The 16,692-nt window shown below is 35.3% G+C and overlaps 1 protein-coding gene across 1 annotated transcript in view; it reads left to right on the forward strand.

Annotated features, from left to right (window-relative positions):
* Esyt2 (extended synaptotagmin-like protein 2) overlaps window positions 1-16,692 on the forward strand; it is a 37,143-nt gene that overhangs the window by 9,964 nt on the left and 10,487 nt on the right. The window contains exons 3-12 of the mRNA XM_067270990.1: window positions 1,425-1,562; window positions 5,685-5,761; window positions 5,854-5,920; window positions 8,549-8,638; window positions 10,392-10,447; window positions 11,215-11,335; window positions 12,641-12,740; window positions 13,948-14,018; window positions 15,218-15,303; window positions 15,432-15,480. Of these exons, the coding sequence (XP_067127091.1) occupies window positions 1,425-1,562; window positions 5,685-5,761; window positions 5,854-5,920; window positions 8,549-8,638; window positions 10,392-10,447; window positions 11,215-11,335; window positions 12,641-12,740; window positions 13,948-14,018; window positions 15,218-15,303; window positions 15,432-15,480 (855 nt within the window). The remainder of the gene's footprint in view (window positions 1-1,424; window positions 1,563-5,684; window positions 5,762-5,853; window positions 5,921-8,548; window positions 8,639-10,391; window positions 10,448-11,214; window positions 11,336-12,640; window positions 12,741-13,947; window positions 14,019-15,217; window positions 15,304-15,431; window positions 15,481-16,692) is intronic.

The following is a 16,692-nucleotide window of genomic DNA, read 5'->3' on the forward strand; positions in this document are numbered from 1 at the left end:
TTGTGCATATGTCCTGCTCTTGTGTTGATGGTTGTGACTTTGTTTAGTGAAAGACATGCCTTTACGGCACATTCGACGGCCTTACACTCAGTTAAGTGAGTTTGAGAGAGGCCGCATCGTTGGATTGAAAGAAGGAGGATGGTCATATCGCTGGATTGGTTGCCATCTGAACCGTTCTGATGGAACTGTTAGGATGTGTTATGAGCAGTGGGTACGTAGGGGTACGCATGAACAGCAAACAGGCTCCAGACGCTATCGACAGACCACCAGGCGGGAGGATTGTCTCATTGTACGTCAAGCACGGACAGCGTCTACAGCTTTGTCGTCTACCATTCATGCAGCAGTAGCACCTGCGTTACGGAACCGTGTATCGAGCCGCACCATTTCCAGGCGCTTAGTATAAGGCGGATTGGTCTCCCGACTCCCAGTATGTGTTCTACCATTAACAGCTACCCACAAACGCCTTCGTCTGCAGTGGTGTCTTGCACGACAATCATGGACAGCTACCGACTGGCAGCGTGTTGTCTTCAGCGACGAATCCCGCTTTTGTTTGGGGGCTCACGATGACCGTGTGAGGGTATGGCAGCCCGCTGGTCAAGGCATCAACCCAGCCTATACTGTGGAGCGGCACATGGGCCCAACCCCTGGTGTTATGGTGTGGGGAGCCATAACATACGACAGTAGGACATCTCTAGTTGTCATGTGTACTACCCTCACAGCCCAACGATATGTGCAATACATCCTCTGGCCACATGTGTTGCCCCTCATGGCAGGGCTTCCGACAGGCATATTCCAGCAGGATAATGCCCGGCCACACACCGCAGCAGTCTCCCAAGCATGTGTACGTAACGTTGCCACACTTCCTTGGCCTGCACGGTCTCCAGATTTATCATTAATCGAACATGTGTGGGACTACCTGGGTCACCAGCTGCGACAGCCACGGGATCTGATGCATCTTGAGACCCAGTTGCATCAGGCATGGACAGATATGCCACAGAACATTATATGCAACTTTTATGTCTCCATGCCAAGGCGTATCAAAGCTTGTATCCGCACTAGAGGCGGCCCAGTGGGATATTAGTGCCTGCACTGTATTGAACATTACTACAAAATAAAGTATGTTTTTGCTTTATGGTTGCAATCATATACCTGTCTAGCTATGATGATGTCACGTACCAATTTTTATTCAAATCCAACAAGTCCTTCATGGTGCGTTATTTTTTTGTCGTCCAGTGTATTTAAAAACATGTAAAAAAAATTGCAGTGTTTTGGGGGTGTTCGGAACGGATTAATGGCATTTCAATTCACTTCAATGGGGAAAATTGATTTGACGTAGGAGTAATTTGAGTTAAGAGTTTCGTCATAGAATGAATTAAACTTGTAACTCGAGGTATCATTGTCCTTACTTTGTATTTTCCTTTCAGATAATGAGGCAGTTATGGCCTTTTGTCGGACATTACGTAAAGAATCTTTTGAAAGAATCGGTAGAACGAAGCATAAGAGAGAGCTTGCCCTTGTATATGAGAAGCTTTGTATTTGAGAAAATCATCCTCGGTGACATTGTAAGTTTTTCTTCAGATTAAATAGTTTGTATAGTTGCAACTTTTGTGGAATAATTTAAGTATACAGTAGAGCATCGTTTATCCGAATCAATTGGTTTGGACCAGGGACTGGGGTTGTTTGCATAACCGATTATGTACGATAAAATATATTAACCTATCCAATGTTGAATTTTTCTCTGTTGCGTGTCACTTCACGTTGAATTTTCGTCTATTTTAAGCCTAATGAAAACTTTTATATTAATAATCGAGGCTATTGTATCGTTAAAAATTATTCCTTTATTTTGTACAAACAAAATAAATATATTGAAAAATATAAAAACAAAAAGTTATACTTTAGAAGTTAATCTAGTATCAAAAATGTTCGATTTGGCACGACACAGTCTGACTGGAAAGCTTTCGGTTAAGCGACGTTTCGGTTGACCGACTTTCGGACAAATGATGCTCTACTGTAATTGAATATCTGTGTAATAAAATAGAGAAAATGCATCATAAAATTGCTTGATGATGGAGATTTGATAGTTTGTTGCCGAACTGAATTATATTAAATTCATATTATCCATAAATTATGTAATACTATTTTTATACTTTTCAAATAATATTTCACCCTTCCCTTGATGCTCCATAATTCCTACTTTGAAATTACATAATGCATATCCTGATCAAGATTAAAACAGAAGACAATGTAAAATGGCTAAGTCAGTGAGTTTTTGGAATTGCAAAGTAGTATTCTGTGAATGATCTCACTCTCCCAGTCTCCCTGCACCATTGGTAGCTATATTACCCTTTAACCCTTCAAAAATGTTTTAGGCCCGATCAAGTATCCTTGAAGGGTACAGGTTACCATCTCACAAAGTAAATCTAAATAAAGCAAGACTCGCCCAGATACAGCAAAGAAAGAAACACGAGTGTCCAAAAAATGAAAGGAAGAACAGATCCCGTGAAGGATAATCCTTGAGTTCCAAAAGATTCCAGCCAGAGAACATTAGAGAGATCCTTGTCTCAGTTAGAAAGACTGCAGCAGCTATTTATATAGAGTAATAACGTCCCTTGTAATTTAACACTGTGAAGTAATCCTCCCGACCGACTGCTCCCCTATATTTCTATAAATATGTGTAGCTTGTTTTAATGCATTGTAGTATTTATCTGAATACGCACCCATCTGTATGTGCAATATGTAATTTATGGACAGCTCCTAATCATTGAATTTATTGAACTATAATACGGCCAAACCTCAGGTTTTGAATGTCTGTGTTTACAAACAAACTATCAAACACCATATTTACCTCAATTACCTTACGATAACTCGAACAAACTACTCTACGAGAGCCATCCGCAGACCGTCGACTCTTTATACTGCCTGAGTTAAAAGAAATTGACAGTCAAACCTATCGAGGACACGACTGCAGATTCGGAAGTTATCGGCGTCGAGATCGTTCGGCATCATCACGCGTCGCGACACAAACCGTCGACGACGTAGTTATTTAAATTATATTTCGATGCGGACGCCAGTAAGATACTACTATTGATTTTTGGTATGTGTTGCAATTGAATTTAAATCAAATTAATTAATAAAAACTACGTTAATCGACATTTGCATAATATAAACAATCGGCAATTATTCACATTTTAATTAAACAATTATTTATTACTATTTTTAGCTATAGTGAAGATGTCGTGAAGATCTAGTGATGTTGTTTCCCAGACTCAGTCTTGTTGAGTTGGGTTCTGTATATATCACGATCTGATAGTTGATTCAGGTTCAATGGAAAGTATACCTCCACACTCAATTCAGAGAATATTTATAGTTTATTTACAAAACAAAATACATAGAATGTACAAGTTTGACAACATACTATATATATAGGATAACAAAGTGTGGTGTCTCACGTATTGGGTTGGCTTCTGGGAACTATTAAACTCTGGAGAGGCCTCAGTCAGCTTGTGGAGTTTGCTCAACTACACGGTCGGTCCAGTCTCCGCACTAACCTGTCCCCGAGATGTTTACCAGAGGAGAACTCTCTACGCTCAGTGAGCTTTCCAAGTGCTCGAGACTACCACGTACCAGTCTCTTGCCCTTCTCTCCTCCCTCTCCCGTTTGCTCCGCTATTTAAGGGTTTTTTGGACAGAAAACTTTTGACCAATCACAAACCGTTCTTTCGTGAACAGCTTACACTCGGGTTTGCCGTTATCCGACAAGAGTAGAGCTTACATTAACGTCCACCACTTGTTTACATTTAGTAGTTTTTTTATACCGCAAGCAGCCTATTGTCCGATAATGAGCTCTTTCTTTGTTTTCCCTCTGTTTATAAGTCAACACCTTACAAGTGGTATATTACCCGACCGCAGTGGATCCAATCGACAAGGTCGTGCTTCTTTTGTTCCCTCTCTGCTAAAAGGCCAATACTTTACAGCTATTAACAGTGTATTTTTGAACATATTGAATCTTGGAAAAATTATGCAGTCAATCCAGTAATTTATTTAAAAAAGGAGCAAAAACTCTGGCATAGAATTAGAATGATTGATAAAAATTCTGCGGGTTAATATCCTTGCCGATTAACCGAAATCGTTTGGATTAGAAGCAGATTTATGAACATTAATTAACGGTTTGCAAATTTGATTTGTAATTTTTATTTATTTATTGGAAAGTTTAATTAATTCAAGTAAAGTTTAAATTACACTCTGGAAAATTTCAGAGCGTATTTTGGACCTGCAACTCTATAATTTTTTTGAAAGACAGACTTTGATTTTAAACAGAATTAATTAAAAAGCCAAGTGAATGATATATCTGCCAATAAAGAAAATAAATTAACGTACGGCATTGCAATTTAAATCGCAGTAATTCGATCTCATCCACTTGAGAAATTAAAAATAAACACGTTTAGATCATTTCAATGAATGGTTTTTTCACTCAGAGAACAAATGCTTTAATTAAAGTGTATTTAATTTTTAAAAAATACCTTTTTAACGTCTAATTTTCTTAATTATCATTAATAAATGCTAATACGTTGCCGACGATCGAAAATTTATTATAATTAAACATAATTGTTTAAAAAGTAGTTTTAAAATGATGTTAAATTTTAAAATACGCAAGAGTAATTATAAAAATTAAAGAATTCAATTAATTACTTCTATTACAATTTTATAATTTAAATTAATGTTACATGATATTATGATGTATTAAGTGCATACTTTCCGTGTCGTACCTTTCGGTTACTATAAATAAGAAAAAAATTTGCATTTAATACAAAAATTAAGTAGAGAAATGATGGAATTTTTGAAGTCGAGCCTGTAAAAAATGCGTCTGGGTGTTGGATTTTATTAGAAATTAAGAACGTAACAAAGCCATAAGTGACCTTGCAGTAATTTGCAGCTATTAACTTCAGTTTAGTTACATTTAGATGATGATTGCACGTTGAAATAAGATGTGAAATTTATTTAACTTAAATTATATTTTTATATTAAAAAAATTAATAAATAAATTTAATTTTCTGTTTGCTTTTTCTTCCCTTCGTGAATATTCTATCCCATCAAAAATGAAAGTTTCTTAAGATATATTGAATAATTTTTAATATTTTCTACCGATTTACTGGGTTATTTAATCTTTAAATGGATAACTAACTTGTGAATTTTTAGTTTAATTGCTTTTTGCTACAAGTATCAGCTTAATTAAGGTTGCGCGAAGCAGAAAATGGGAAAATAGAATTGTTGCCGAAGCCCGGGGGCTACTTGTGGATTTTGGGTAGCTTGCAACTGCTTTAAATGACGAGAATGTCGATCTTCTGGTGCACTAAAATTGGAATTTTGTCTGAAAATTCTGGTGTAATAATACTCTTATTAGTTTTATACGGTGGCAAAGTATCCTAAAATCAAACTATTTGTTCCTCGGCAAGCAATTGTATGTCAAGTGCAGGTTCGTGTGCAAGATCTTTGTGTTGGCAGCCTTGTTCGAACGTTTCCTTATAATATTTATAACTGAAATTTGAGTGATTCTGAAGATGTTGATGCATTCGGAGGCCACAAACAACAGTTTTATACATAATTATTTATTTCTAAGTAAAGATTTTATAACATTTATTTTTAGAAGTAAATTCGTTAATTTATGATTATGTATTCAATCTCTAGCCTCCCAGAATTGGCGGAATTAAAGTTTATCAAGAAAATGTTGCCAGAAACGAAATTATAATGGATTTAGAAGTTATGTAAGTATTCAAATGTTTATTTTTTTACATAATTTTTGACGTTTAATGTTATTTGTATATGCCGTTTTTTTAATGCCCACGACTACAATTAGGTATTCGGGTGATTGTCACATTCAGGTAAAAGTGAAAAGGATGAAAGCCGGAATTAAGGATGTTCAAGTAAGTTATTAGATATATACTGCAAATATTACACACTATTATAATATCTATGTGCATATACTGTACTACAGACTACACAGTCACAAAAACCTTTTTATTACTGTTGTATTCAGCAGGTACCCACTAATGTTTTCAGCCTTCACCAAGGTCGCCTTCAAGTTGAGAACTAAATGTCGTCCCCCCTACAGACTGCCAGAACGATGTTGCACGAGTTATAAACATAGTACGTGTCGCGTTTCAGCCCTTTGCTCGTCTCTGTTCAAATTCCTCGAACGGGTACCTCCGTGCCTGTGCAATCGTCTCCCCGTCTTAAATCACGACATGTACTATGTTTATAACTCGGGCAGCATCATTCTGATGGTCTGGAGGGGGTTGACATTTAGTTCTCAACCCGAAGGTCTTGCTGGAGGCCAAAAACGTTAGTGGGTATCTGCCGAATACAACACTGATATAAAGGTTTTCGTTTGTGACTGTGTATTACTCACTACAGAGTTAATAGTTGGAAGATGTTTATTTTGTGTACTATAGACTTAATGCATGGTTATACCTTGTCACATTGGGGTCTGAACTTCTTAGTGATTTCATCTCGTTGTTCATTACTAATTATATTTTGTATAAATTCTGTAAAGAAATTGATCTGGAGTATCAAAAATTTTAAAAATGGTGTGATTGGGCCTGATGATCATATGGAGCAGCCAGGTGATGACATCTTTCTTAATAAACTCTTCTTAAAAGTGAATATTTTATCATGAAAACAAAAATGTGAGAGGCTGAAAAGGCACAAAAGGTTGTTGTTTTGATATGCCTCTGCAATTTGTAAAGGCACATCAATATTACAACGTAGTGTTTTATTCCCGTTATTATTTTTATGTGCAAGAGTTGTATTTGGAAACATTAGAGTTTTGGATATACAGTCAATTCTGCTTAATTTGGACATGTTAGGACTAATCTATTTTTGCCCAATTTAGTGCTTGCCCCAATTAAACGAGCCAATAATAAATTCTAAAATAAAATATGTAATACGTAGGTAAAAAATAATAATTAGGTACCTATTTTAATGCTTTATTAAACCAAAATAAAAAAAATATTTGTACTAAAAATTTGCCAGACTCGCGACAATTGATAACGTACACGAGGGTTGACCGTTCGATTCATTCCTGATTAAACAATTTTTCCTTTCTTCCTTTTTAGATAGAACATGTTCTAATTAAAAAGGGAGAGAGGAAAGGGTTCATCCAAAAGTCACCCGACGGTCTTCCTTTGAGCATGGTTTCCTCGGAGATGGGCCACTTTGGCAGGAGTGTCCATAGAATCCGTCTGCTCTGGATGCCGGTTTCGACGATCGGATGGCTGCCGTTCGAATCTAGATGTAATAATGCACACAATACCTTCCGAGGAAACTCTACCTGTCTTCCAACTCGGTCGAGAGACCTTGAAAAATTGTCTGGCGATCTTTGTCCCTTCACTTTTAAAGGGATTGTCCGGTTTAGTCCAGAGCAGGGTCGGTAGCTCGCATTCGGGTCCGTCTCGGACGAGATTCCCGTGTGATACGTTCTGCTACGGTGACCACCTCCGGAAAAACTGAACTACCCAAGCGAAAGACCAAATAGCTTTGTCTCTGCCAATTGTTAGGACTGCACGACATTAGTGTATGTAGTGTCTACATATTTTCAGAAGATCCCTAAAATATAACAAAACTTACTAAATTCCTTTTCTGCTACCGTCCCAATTAAGCGATTAAATCATGTATTAATTTATTAGTTTAGTTTCCGTTCTCCGAGATTCGACCCAATAAAGCGGCTGCCCCGATTAACTGCTGGCCCAATTAAACAGAATCGACTGTATTCGTCATTATCTTCAGTTAAGTGAACATTCTACGGCTGTCTTTTTACATTAATAGCTTCAAATTCTCATTGATGCCATGCACTTCTTTTCGGTTGTAACGTTTTAAACATTAATCATTCTAATTATTATTTGCTCATGGCGCAGGAGTTTAAATTGCCAACATTTCTTTTTTTAATTATGTGCTAGCTGAGTTTTCATCATTGCAATCTCATTTATTTATTCAGTTTAACATTATCAGTTCTTCATTGTCATTAAATAAGTATAGACGAATCCTTCGGCGATTACAACAGACATTTTTTCCCCGTATAACGTCAATTTAACAAAACCGTTAACATTTATTATGGGTCATTGATATATACAGTCTTCCTGCATACTAAATGTCATATAGTTTTTCAGTTTATCAATATATCAGAAGACTAATGGTGTTTATTATTGCATGCTGTATCCACTCCATGGATTGCAAAGACCTCTTGAAGTAGGAACCGGACTATGACCCAACCCAAAAATTCTTAAAAAAAACTATAGACAACAACAATCCTCTTGCATGGCAGCAGGATAATAAAATGCAGCCAAATTTGATTGTTCTCCATACAGGGAACAGATGTTGGTATTGTTGTAGAAATAATATGGCTAGAAGGGAAAAAAGCATTTATTTTATTTTACATATAAAAATAAAACTAGCAGTACTTAATTAATGTTGTATAAACTGCTCGTTTTATATTTAAACGACTGTTAAAAGTGGCTTTTTTCTTTCATTAACATTGTGTACTTTATTAAATTTAGGTTAATGGAAAAGTTCGTGTAGTTTTGAAGCCACTAGTTAAAAAGATGCCCCTAATTGGTGCTGTCACAGTATTTTTCTTAAATAATCCTGTAAGTATTCTTCTTAAATTTTTAAACATAGAAATAAATTTTATTTAAATTATTAAAATACTTGTTTCCTAATGTATGTAGCGTATTGTTATATACAATAGGCTATATATTGTATGGCTTTTGAGTCGTGCGAGACTCGACGTCGGCAATGTTGCTCGTGCCACGTATTGGAGAGACTCCGAGAGAATAATATTAGATAATATCACAATACTGTTTGAAAGGGATAAAAGTATGTTAGAAGAAATGATTTGCATTACGTTGACGTCCTTACGGTAAAAAAAATAATTTGACCGGCGACAATCAAGACGTAGTGAAGGCCGGATGGCCGAGTGGTTAGGGTGGCGACTTACAGGTATGGGATCCGGGATTGAATCTGAATGGGTCGAAAGATCAAAAATCTCCTGGATTTTTCGGGGATAGTCCATCTGGATATGTCGGGCCTGTCCCTTACCACCGGTGGCTCCATTGTGGGCCTGGCCTAACATCAATGGGCATCCCAGTACAGTTCCATCATTCCAGATAATGGACAAATGATGTGATTTGTTACATATTTATATTTGGTGTGTTTCTATGTATTATTAAGTTATAGTTTGTATATTTCATCCATACGTATAATTGTTGTCCTAGAAAAATTAAATAATGTAATTTAAATACTTGGATATTTCATATTGATTTATGATGATTGTGATTTGAATCTGTTTTGCTTGAACATCCCATTAAAATTTGTAATTAGTCTTATATTTTGCACGAAGACGACTTCACTTCTTCCCAAAAAGTCTCAAAAAGAAATTTGTCTTTTTCATTTCTAGCAAAATACTTTGTTGGAACCGAAGAAAGTGCATTTTCTTTTTGGGAAAAAGGCAACAAGTTTATCAGAGATACACATCTGATCAGTAGCGTACCGTCTATTTTACGTATTCTATCATACTCCAGAGTGATTTCTAAATATTTATGCTTCTGGTCGCTTATACAATATAACTAAGATCGGTGTCAGATTCCGACTGCCTTAGGGGCCAATTTTCAATATCCTTATAAGATTATTAAGGAAAAATTTCAATGCTGAAAAGTTTTTCCAGATTTTTATCCATTTCTTAGTGGATTCTAATTTAGTAGTTTGTTTTATTGAGTTTTGGCAGGGATGCTTTAAAGATTAGTGTTCATACTAAATGGTTTCTTATAAATAAAATGTATGTTATCAAGTAGAAGATGGAGTGTTTTTGTTTGAGTGTGAGTAGACTGATTGCTTGCAACTTTTAAACACTTAGGCCATCTTCAAGTAAATGTGCCATTTGAACTCGGTGATATCAAATGGTGACTGGCAGCAAGTTATGACCAATTGACGTAAAAATTACGTGTCTTGTTCGGACCCGATAAACGGGAGAACTATAAAAAAAGATGTCAATCTCTCTTGCGTGTCCTATCGAACAATGTATGGGTGTTCGGGTAATGGTGCAGGATGGAAATGTGTCGCAGCATCGTCCTGTTGAAAAATAAAGTTAAAGTGTGCAGTCAAGCTTCGATATCAACCAGTCTGGTTGACGTAAAAATGCAGGTTAACACGAATGTTGCTACTATCAATTGGGCCGTGCTCTGACGGAACCGGAGTACTTCGTCGACGCGTGCTCTAATGGCACCCTCGATTCGAGTCGAAAATAAAATTTTATAAAGTATTCATTTGATTAATTGGGAAAATAATCTGATTATTCGGAATAGAAAAACTAAAGAACAAATACTTAAGATTATACTTTTTCAGGCCATCGATTTTAATCTCACGAATTTAGCAGATGTCCTCGACATTCCCGGATTAAGGTATGCTGCAATTTATATTTATTACTATTATAAAACTTGTTTCATATTTGATTAAAAACATATTCATGTAACACACATTTAGCTTTTGGTGTAACGCTTACGTATGCCTTGCGTGTCGGGCAGCATTTTGCCAAACGTAACACACGTATAACAGCAAACCATTATAGTATATTGATGCAATATCGGACATCTATAAGAACAAAATATTTCAGTACTTGCACTGTATTATTGCATTTTAGATGCAAAATGCTATAATGTATACTTTGTGGGATTTTTAACAGCAAAGTCTGCAGAATACACTGTGTAATTACTAAGCAAAATAAATTTTATGTCTTTTTTGCATTTTAGTGTCAGAATTAAATTTGTCCATCAATTACAAACCAAATATAGGTACACCACTGAATTTCTAGTGCTCTTGGTTCCAGTGGTCTTGTATAATACCCGTAATTCATCAAAATGCCTCAAACTCATTAATTATATACCTCCCAGGGGTCTAAAGTATACAATAGACTGCTAGAAACTTAAACAAAATTAATATATAATGAAATAGTTACCTATACGGTACATTAATACATTAATGAAACAAGATGATTAAGCAAAAATTAAAAACTCCTCCCTACCATGCATGAGTATTACTGGTTACACTACTATGATTTCTGTCTGATCTTCACTTTTGGACTAATTATTTTTTAAAATAATCTACCATATAACGAGATATATAATATAATAATTGTTTTAATTTAAGACAGAATTTTTTATTGTTTCAGTGATCTCCTACGTAAAGCCATTATGGACCAATTGGCGGCACTCATGGTTCTTCCGAACAAAATTACCGTGCCGTTGATATCCGACATTCCGTCGAAAACCTTGAAATTGCCAAATCCGGACGTAAGTGGGGTCTAAAATATACATATTAAATTACTTACGACGATACCTCGGTTTTCGTCGATAATCCGTCTGAAAACAATCGGCGAACTCCGAAACCGACGAAAACCGAGGCAATTATTTTCATCTGAATTAATGTAAATCCAATTAATTCTTTCTAGATACTCCAAAATACATACCAAAAACACATTTTATTGAGAATTAATACACTGTTAAATACTAAAAGCAATAAGAAATTAACATAAAAGACTAAGTAGCATAAAGATAAAAGCATTAAGGTTAAAGATAAGATAATTATCATTAAGATGAAAGCAATGGAATTGTTCGGCTACACACGTGGGGTAATGTCTTGTCTTGTAGAAGCTAGCTGGACGTGAGCTTCTAGTCTCTATCGGCCCGTGGTAAAGTGTGACGTAATTGTCACGTAATAGTAGTCGTATGCGTTTATGATGGTCGTATCGAGGGGAATAATGCCTTCCGGGAAAACCGTTTAAGGGTAACTGGCCCCTATTCGGGTGTTACAGACATGGAGAAAACCCCGAAAACTTCACGTGGCCAGCCCGCCCCGGCGAAGCGTGAACCCACGACCGAACTCCCAGTGTTTGGGGAACGGGGCCGTTTGGCAATGATGGGCCGTCGTGGGGTAATGTTCATACAAGGAGAAATAACGCCACACTGTGCTGGAAAACACGTGGGTCACCCTTTGTTTTCGCAAAATTAGTAGCGAGGTAGCAGCGAGCGTGCCGACGAAATCCGAGGCAATCGACAAAAACGGAGACAAATATTTCTTGAAAGAATCAACAAAAACCGAAGTATTACTGTATTGTTAATTATAAATATGTAAATTACAAAAATAGATGTATTGTCACTTAATTTTTATAAAAAGACATCTATTTATTGATGATTTTTAATGTATTTCAACCAAATAGACGAATGATAACTGATACAAAGCATGCTTATTCTGCATTCTGAGAAATAAGAGATGATATTGATTGTATTTTTGATAATTCTGACTTCCCCCTACCATCCAGAAATACAATTTGTAAATATTGTATTAGATTAATAATATAAAACACATTTTTACGAGTGGTTCGACGTGGATATATCAGCCATTCGTTTGTTCTATTGTGGGCCTGCCCAGATTTGGGATGGGAAAAATATCCTGTTTGTGTCCACAAATCCAAAAGAGAGAAATTTTTATTATTTTTAGTAAATAAAACATGTTTGTTATTAAATTTTAGATATTTATAATTTAAAATTACAAATGTACAAATTAAATTTCCTAATGTACTAGTTGTTATATTTTAGGGAGTATTGAGAATAGAAGCACTGGGAGCTAAAGAGTTGGTGAGAGCCGACGTCGGAGTTTTGGGAATGGGAAAATCCGATCCTTATGCCATAATATTAGGTATTTGAACTTAGTTTTTACATTTTATCTATCTTAAAAGTGTACGAATGTATTAATATTTCGAGAAATCTCGGTTGTAAAAATTTATTTCTAAAGAATAATTCGTACGGTAATTCCGTACGTCGTTTAATTTTATAGCAAAAATGCACTTATACGTCGTGCGTGGTAAAGTCCTTGTATACTTGCATAACTGACGAATGCATGCAGATATAGTTATAGTAAAGTGACTGTGTGCTATGACACGAGACTGCTCGAAGTGCCCCGGTGGTAAAACTTGGAAGCCGGTGCTTCTGTCTCGAAAACAGTGCGCGGTATAGAAAAAAGTCTATTATGAAGTTCGCTACAAAAGTTCAAATAATAGCCTCACTTCGGTGATGTTTCATGCTTGCAGGGCATTATTATGAAGTTCTACAACATAGTACTTGGCATACCCGAATGTCGTGAATAGAAAGCATTACGTCTACATCTTTATGCCGAATTCGTTATTGTTTGTTGTATGTTGTGTATCATTCACACATACAGTATAAGGACTTTATTGTGCACCCTGCGTGTACTTTTAAAGCAAATTTTATTGTATTCAGAACATAAAAGTAGGTATCCCTTGCTTAATGTGAGATTTCATTAAATTTACACTGTAAAAATAATCTTGACAATCCCTTTACATACATTATGTGGCAGAAGTGTTAGTGTCTTTACTTAACATAGATATATGACTTAATAAGAGTTATGAAATTTAACATATTATTGCTAATATGATACTGTATTTTATGTTTAGAAGCTTATTTTGAAACATTTTACTTCCCATTTCAATTTGATTTCACACAAAATGTCTGCAGATAAAATGCTTATTAAGAATATTATTACTTTTTAAGCTTTGTAAAGGATATAATGCTACAAAAACAGTAAAAAATAGTTAGTATGTACGGGAAAGATGCTTCTAAACATCAAACACGAGGTATTAATATGTTATCGGGTTAATTCGTCATTAAATAATCATGTTAATCAAGGGTTACCTGTAATTAGACTTTTGCAACATCTATATTTCTAATGGAAATGTGTTAATTTGTAAGTAAATTCTTAAATTATGCTTTAGTTTTGCATATTCTATTTGATAGAAATTAAAGAGTTAATGCAAAATGATAAATAACGTATCCTGGAAGAATTACGATAAAATTTATAATTATAAATTTGATAATTTCTCATTTAGTGGGTGCCCAAGAGTTTAGAACTTCTGTAATAAAGAATACCATTACGCCGAAATGGAATTACATCTGCGAGGTAAATATTTAGCAAATTATTAATCGAGAATATCGCGTTTAGTGATTTTTTTTTTTTCATTTAAAATCTGAAATAAAATATAAGCTTTAAGGACTTGTAACTTTGTCTAAGAAATAATTCAGTTTAGGAATGTCTTTCGTGTGACGTATCGTGACTATTTTTAGTTTTAGTTATAAGTAATCACTTTTGTTTGTTAATGTTTTTATAAATAAACACCTTGTAAAATTGGATAAAGTTTAAATTAACATGCCGACACCAAAAATGCCAGTTTAATAGACAAAACTAAAGATTTTATTGTCTTAAATGGTTGTTGTTGGGTTGTGATTCCCAAACATTTTCAATCCACTGCCCCCTTTGTTCCATAAAGTTATACCCAATGCCCCCTAACCCATTTTCTCTTGTGTGAAAAAGGATTCGAAATATTCTTAGGAAAACTTTTCTATGAATCTCACACTTTGTGCCCTTATCGTACATTGTTTTCAACATCTGGAAACCGTTAAATGCAATGTTTCGTCTTATCCGTTTAACAGAAGAAAGGAAACAGTTGTCGGCGACCCCAACTTTTGCCTTTGGTCACCATTCGGTATCCTGTCTCCAGCAGCACCCCATAGATTTACTCACTGCCCACTTTGAGAAACGCTGGTTTAACCTTATAAATTCTGCGGCCGGTAGATTGGCAACAATTACAAAGAGTTAGAGCCCATATCCCCTATTTAGAAGTTCTTATACGAAGTGTTTTAACTCCATCCCCTTGGGATGGAGGAAATCTTGGTTAAGACACTTCACATAAGGACTTCCGAAAGGGAGACGGTCTCTGTTCTCATAATTTAATGACCGTCGATCTTCCTTTGACAAAGTTTATTAGACGACGACCGTCTAAGACGATCAAAAATGTTAGTTTGTCTATTAAAGTGTACATTTTTCTGGATTTTTAGTGTCGGTGTGTTAATTTTAACATTATATTCATTACTTAAAGTTTTGGAGTTAGGTTAAATTCAAATGGATATCTTAGTACTTCTAGAGTTACCAGCTAACTGCATAAAGCTTAGCATAGTAACGAAATTACTCAATGAAAACATTGACATTTAAATGTTTCAACAAATAAATAAATCTCCTTTCTAGTGTTGGACATTATGTTCTGTCAGTCTTTTGTTTTGTAATGTACAGTTACAATGATATTTAAAAAAGTGTATATATAGGCTATTGTGGACCAACTTCACGGTCAAGCTTTGGAAATCGAAGTGATGGACGAAGATCAAGGAAGCAAGGACGATTTTCTCGGCAGGTATGGGATCGATACGTTTACTAAGTTACGTAACGAAATATTAATTGTATCGCTTATTCTAATTTAGATATGTTTATTAGAATTTTCTTATAATGTTTACTACATCGGAATTAAATTTAATATTATAGGATATCAATACCAATTAACTCTCTTATAGCTAGAGGAAAGGATGACATGGTATGTATCTTTGCTGATATTTATGTCGACAAGTAAATTAGATAGTTTTGTGTTAGATATTATATTTTGATGATTTAATAACTCTCTATAGGTGTAATTGTGTTTAATCCGATAATACTTGCTAATAACACGAATACGTATATATTAGCGAGTTCGAGGCCGAAGTTTTAAATGCAAAAACGTGTAAGTTGGACGTTTGGTGCTGCTTTCGATGGCATTTGGAAAGTTGGTGAAAACATGCTCGACGCTTTAAAGGCCATTGCCAAACTTCTAGGCTTACGGGAAAGCGGCGCCGAACGTCTGACGTACACGTTTTCACATTTAAAACTTTGGCCTCAGCCTCGCTATTAGTTCCTGGTCCTTAAGGTGAAATTTAAGGATGCTTTTAAGAACGTTTTTAAATTCAACTTTACTAGATTCATACTGAAAACCATATCAATATATAAGCATATGTCTAGGGATTTACCTAATCAAGTAGCGCCAAAAATTCACGCATAATTACGGTAGTGGTCTTCTCTCTGGAAGATCATACAATTACTTAGAGAATTGAGATGAATGAAGGTTCAATAAATGTATATCAAAGAACAGACTATATCAAGTGAAATGTGAGGTCTTAATAAAGGTTAAATTTTAGAAAAAGCATATCTTTTGGAGTCATACGAAGGATTTAGTTTATCAGTTACGAGGTCGGTAATGAAAATTGGCTTCGGAAAACAATAGAAGAGGCCTTAAATTCTATTTTTATAGAATTATTGAAAAAATGCCAGTGAATGATAGGGTATAAAGTATGAAATGGAGCAGGTAAAGTGGCTATAAGGATTATTAATGTGAAGCTCCAGAAATGTCCTGGTGCCACACTAAATTCATTAATATTTAAAATATATTTTTCTGTCCGTAAAGGGAAAAATTAATAACAACAAAAAATCCTTTTCCTTAGAAACATAACAAAGGAAAACTAGAAAATGTAAGTCTCAAGATCAACTATCTCCGGTTGAGATTGAATTAAATGTCGATTTTGACTCATCCTGTGATCTAAGTTGGGATCTTATACACTTAGTAACAGTAGATTGAACAGTTAGAAAGTGAGAATGAGGAAATGTGAGCAGTTGGAATGGATCAGGGACGGAAAATAATAAAAATCCCCGAATTTCAAGGAAGAGAGAGCTGCTCTCTCCCCGATTTCTCTCTGTGCCAGACCTTACTTGGTTGCAT

Source organism: Centruroides vittatus, unplaced genomic scaffold (assembly GCF_030686945.1).
Source record: "Centruroides vittatus isolate TY-2023 unplaced genomic scaffold, ASM3068694v2 contig_390, whole genome shotgun sequence".
NCBI lineage: Eukaryota > Metazoa > Arthropoda > Arachnida > Scorpiones > Buthidae > Centruroides > Centruroides vittatus.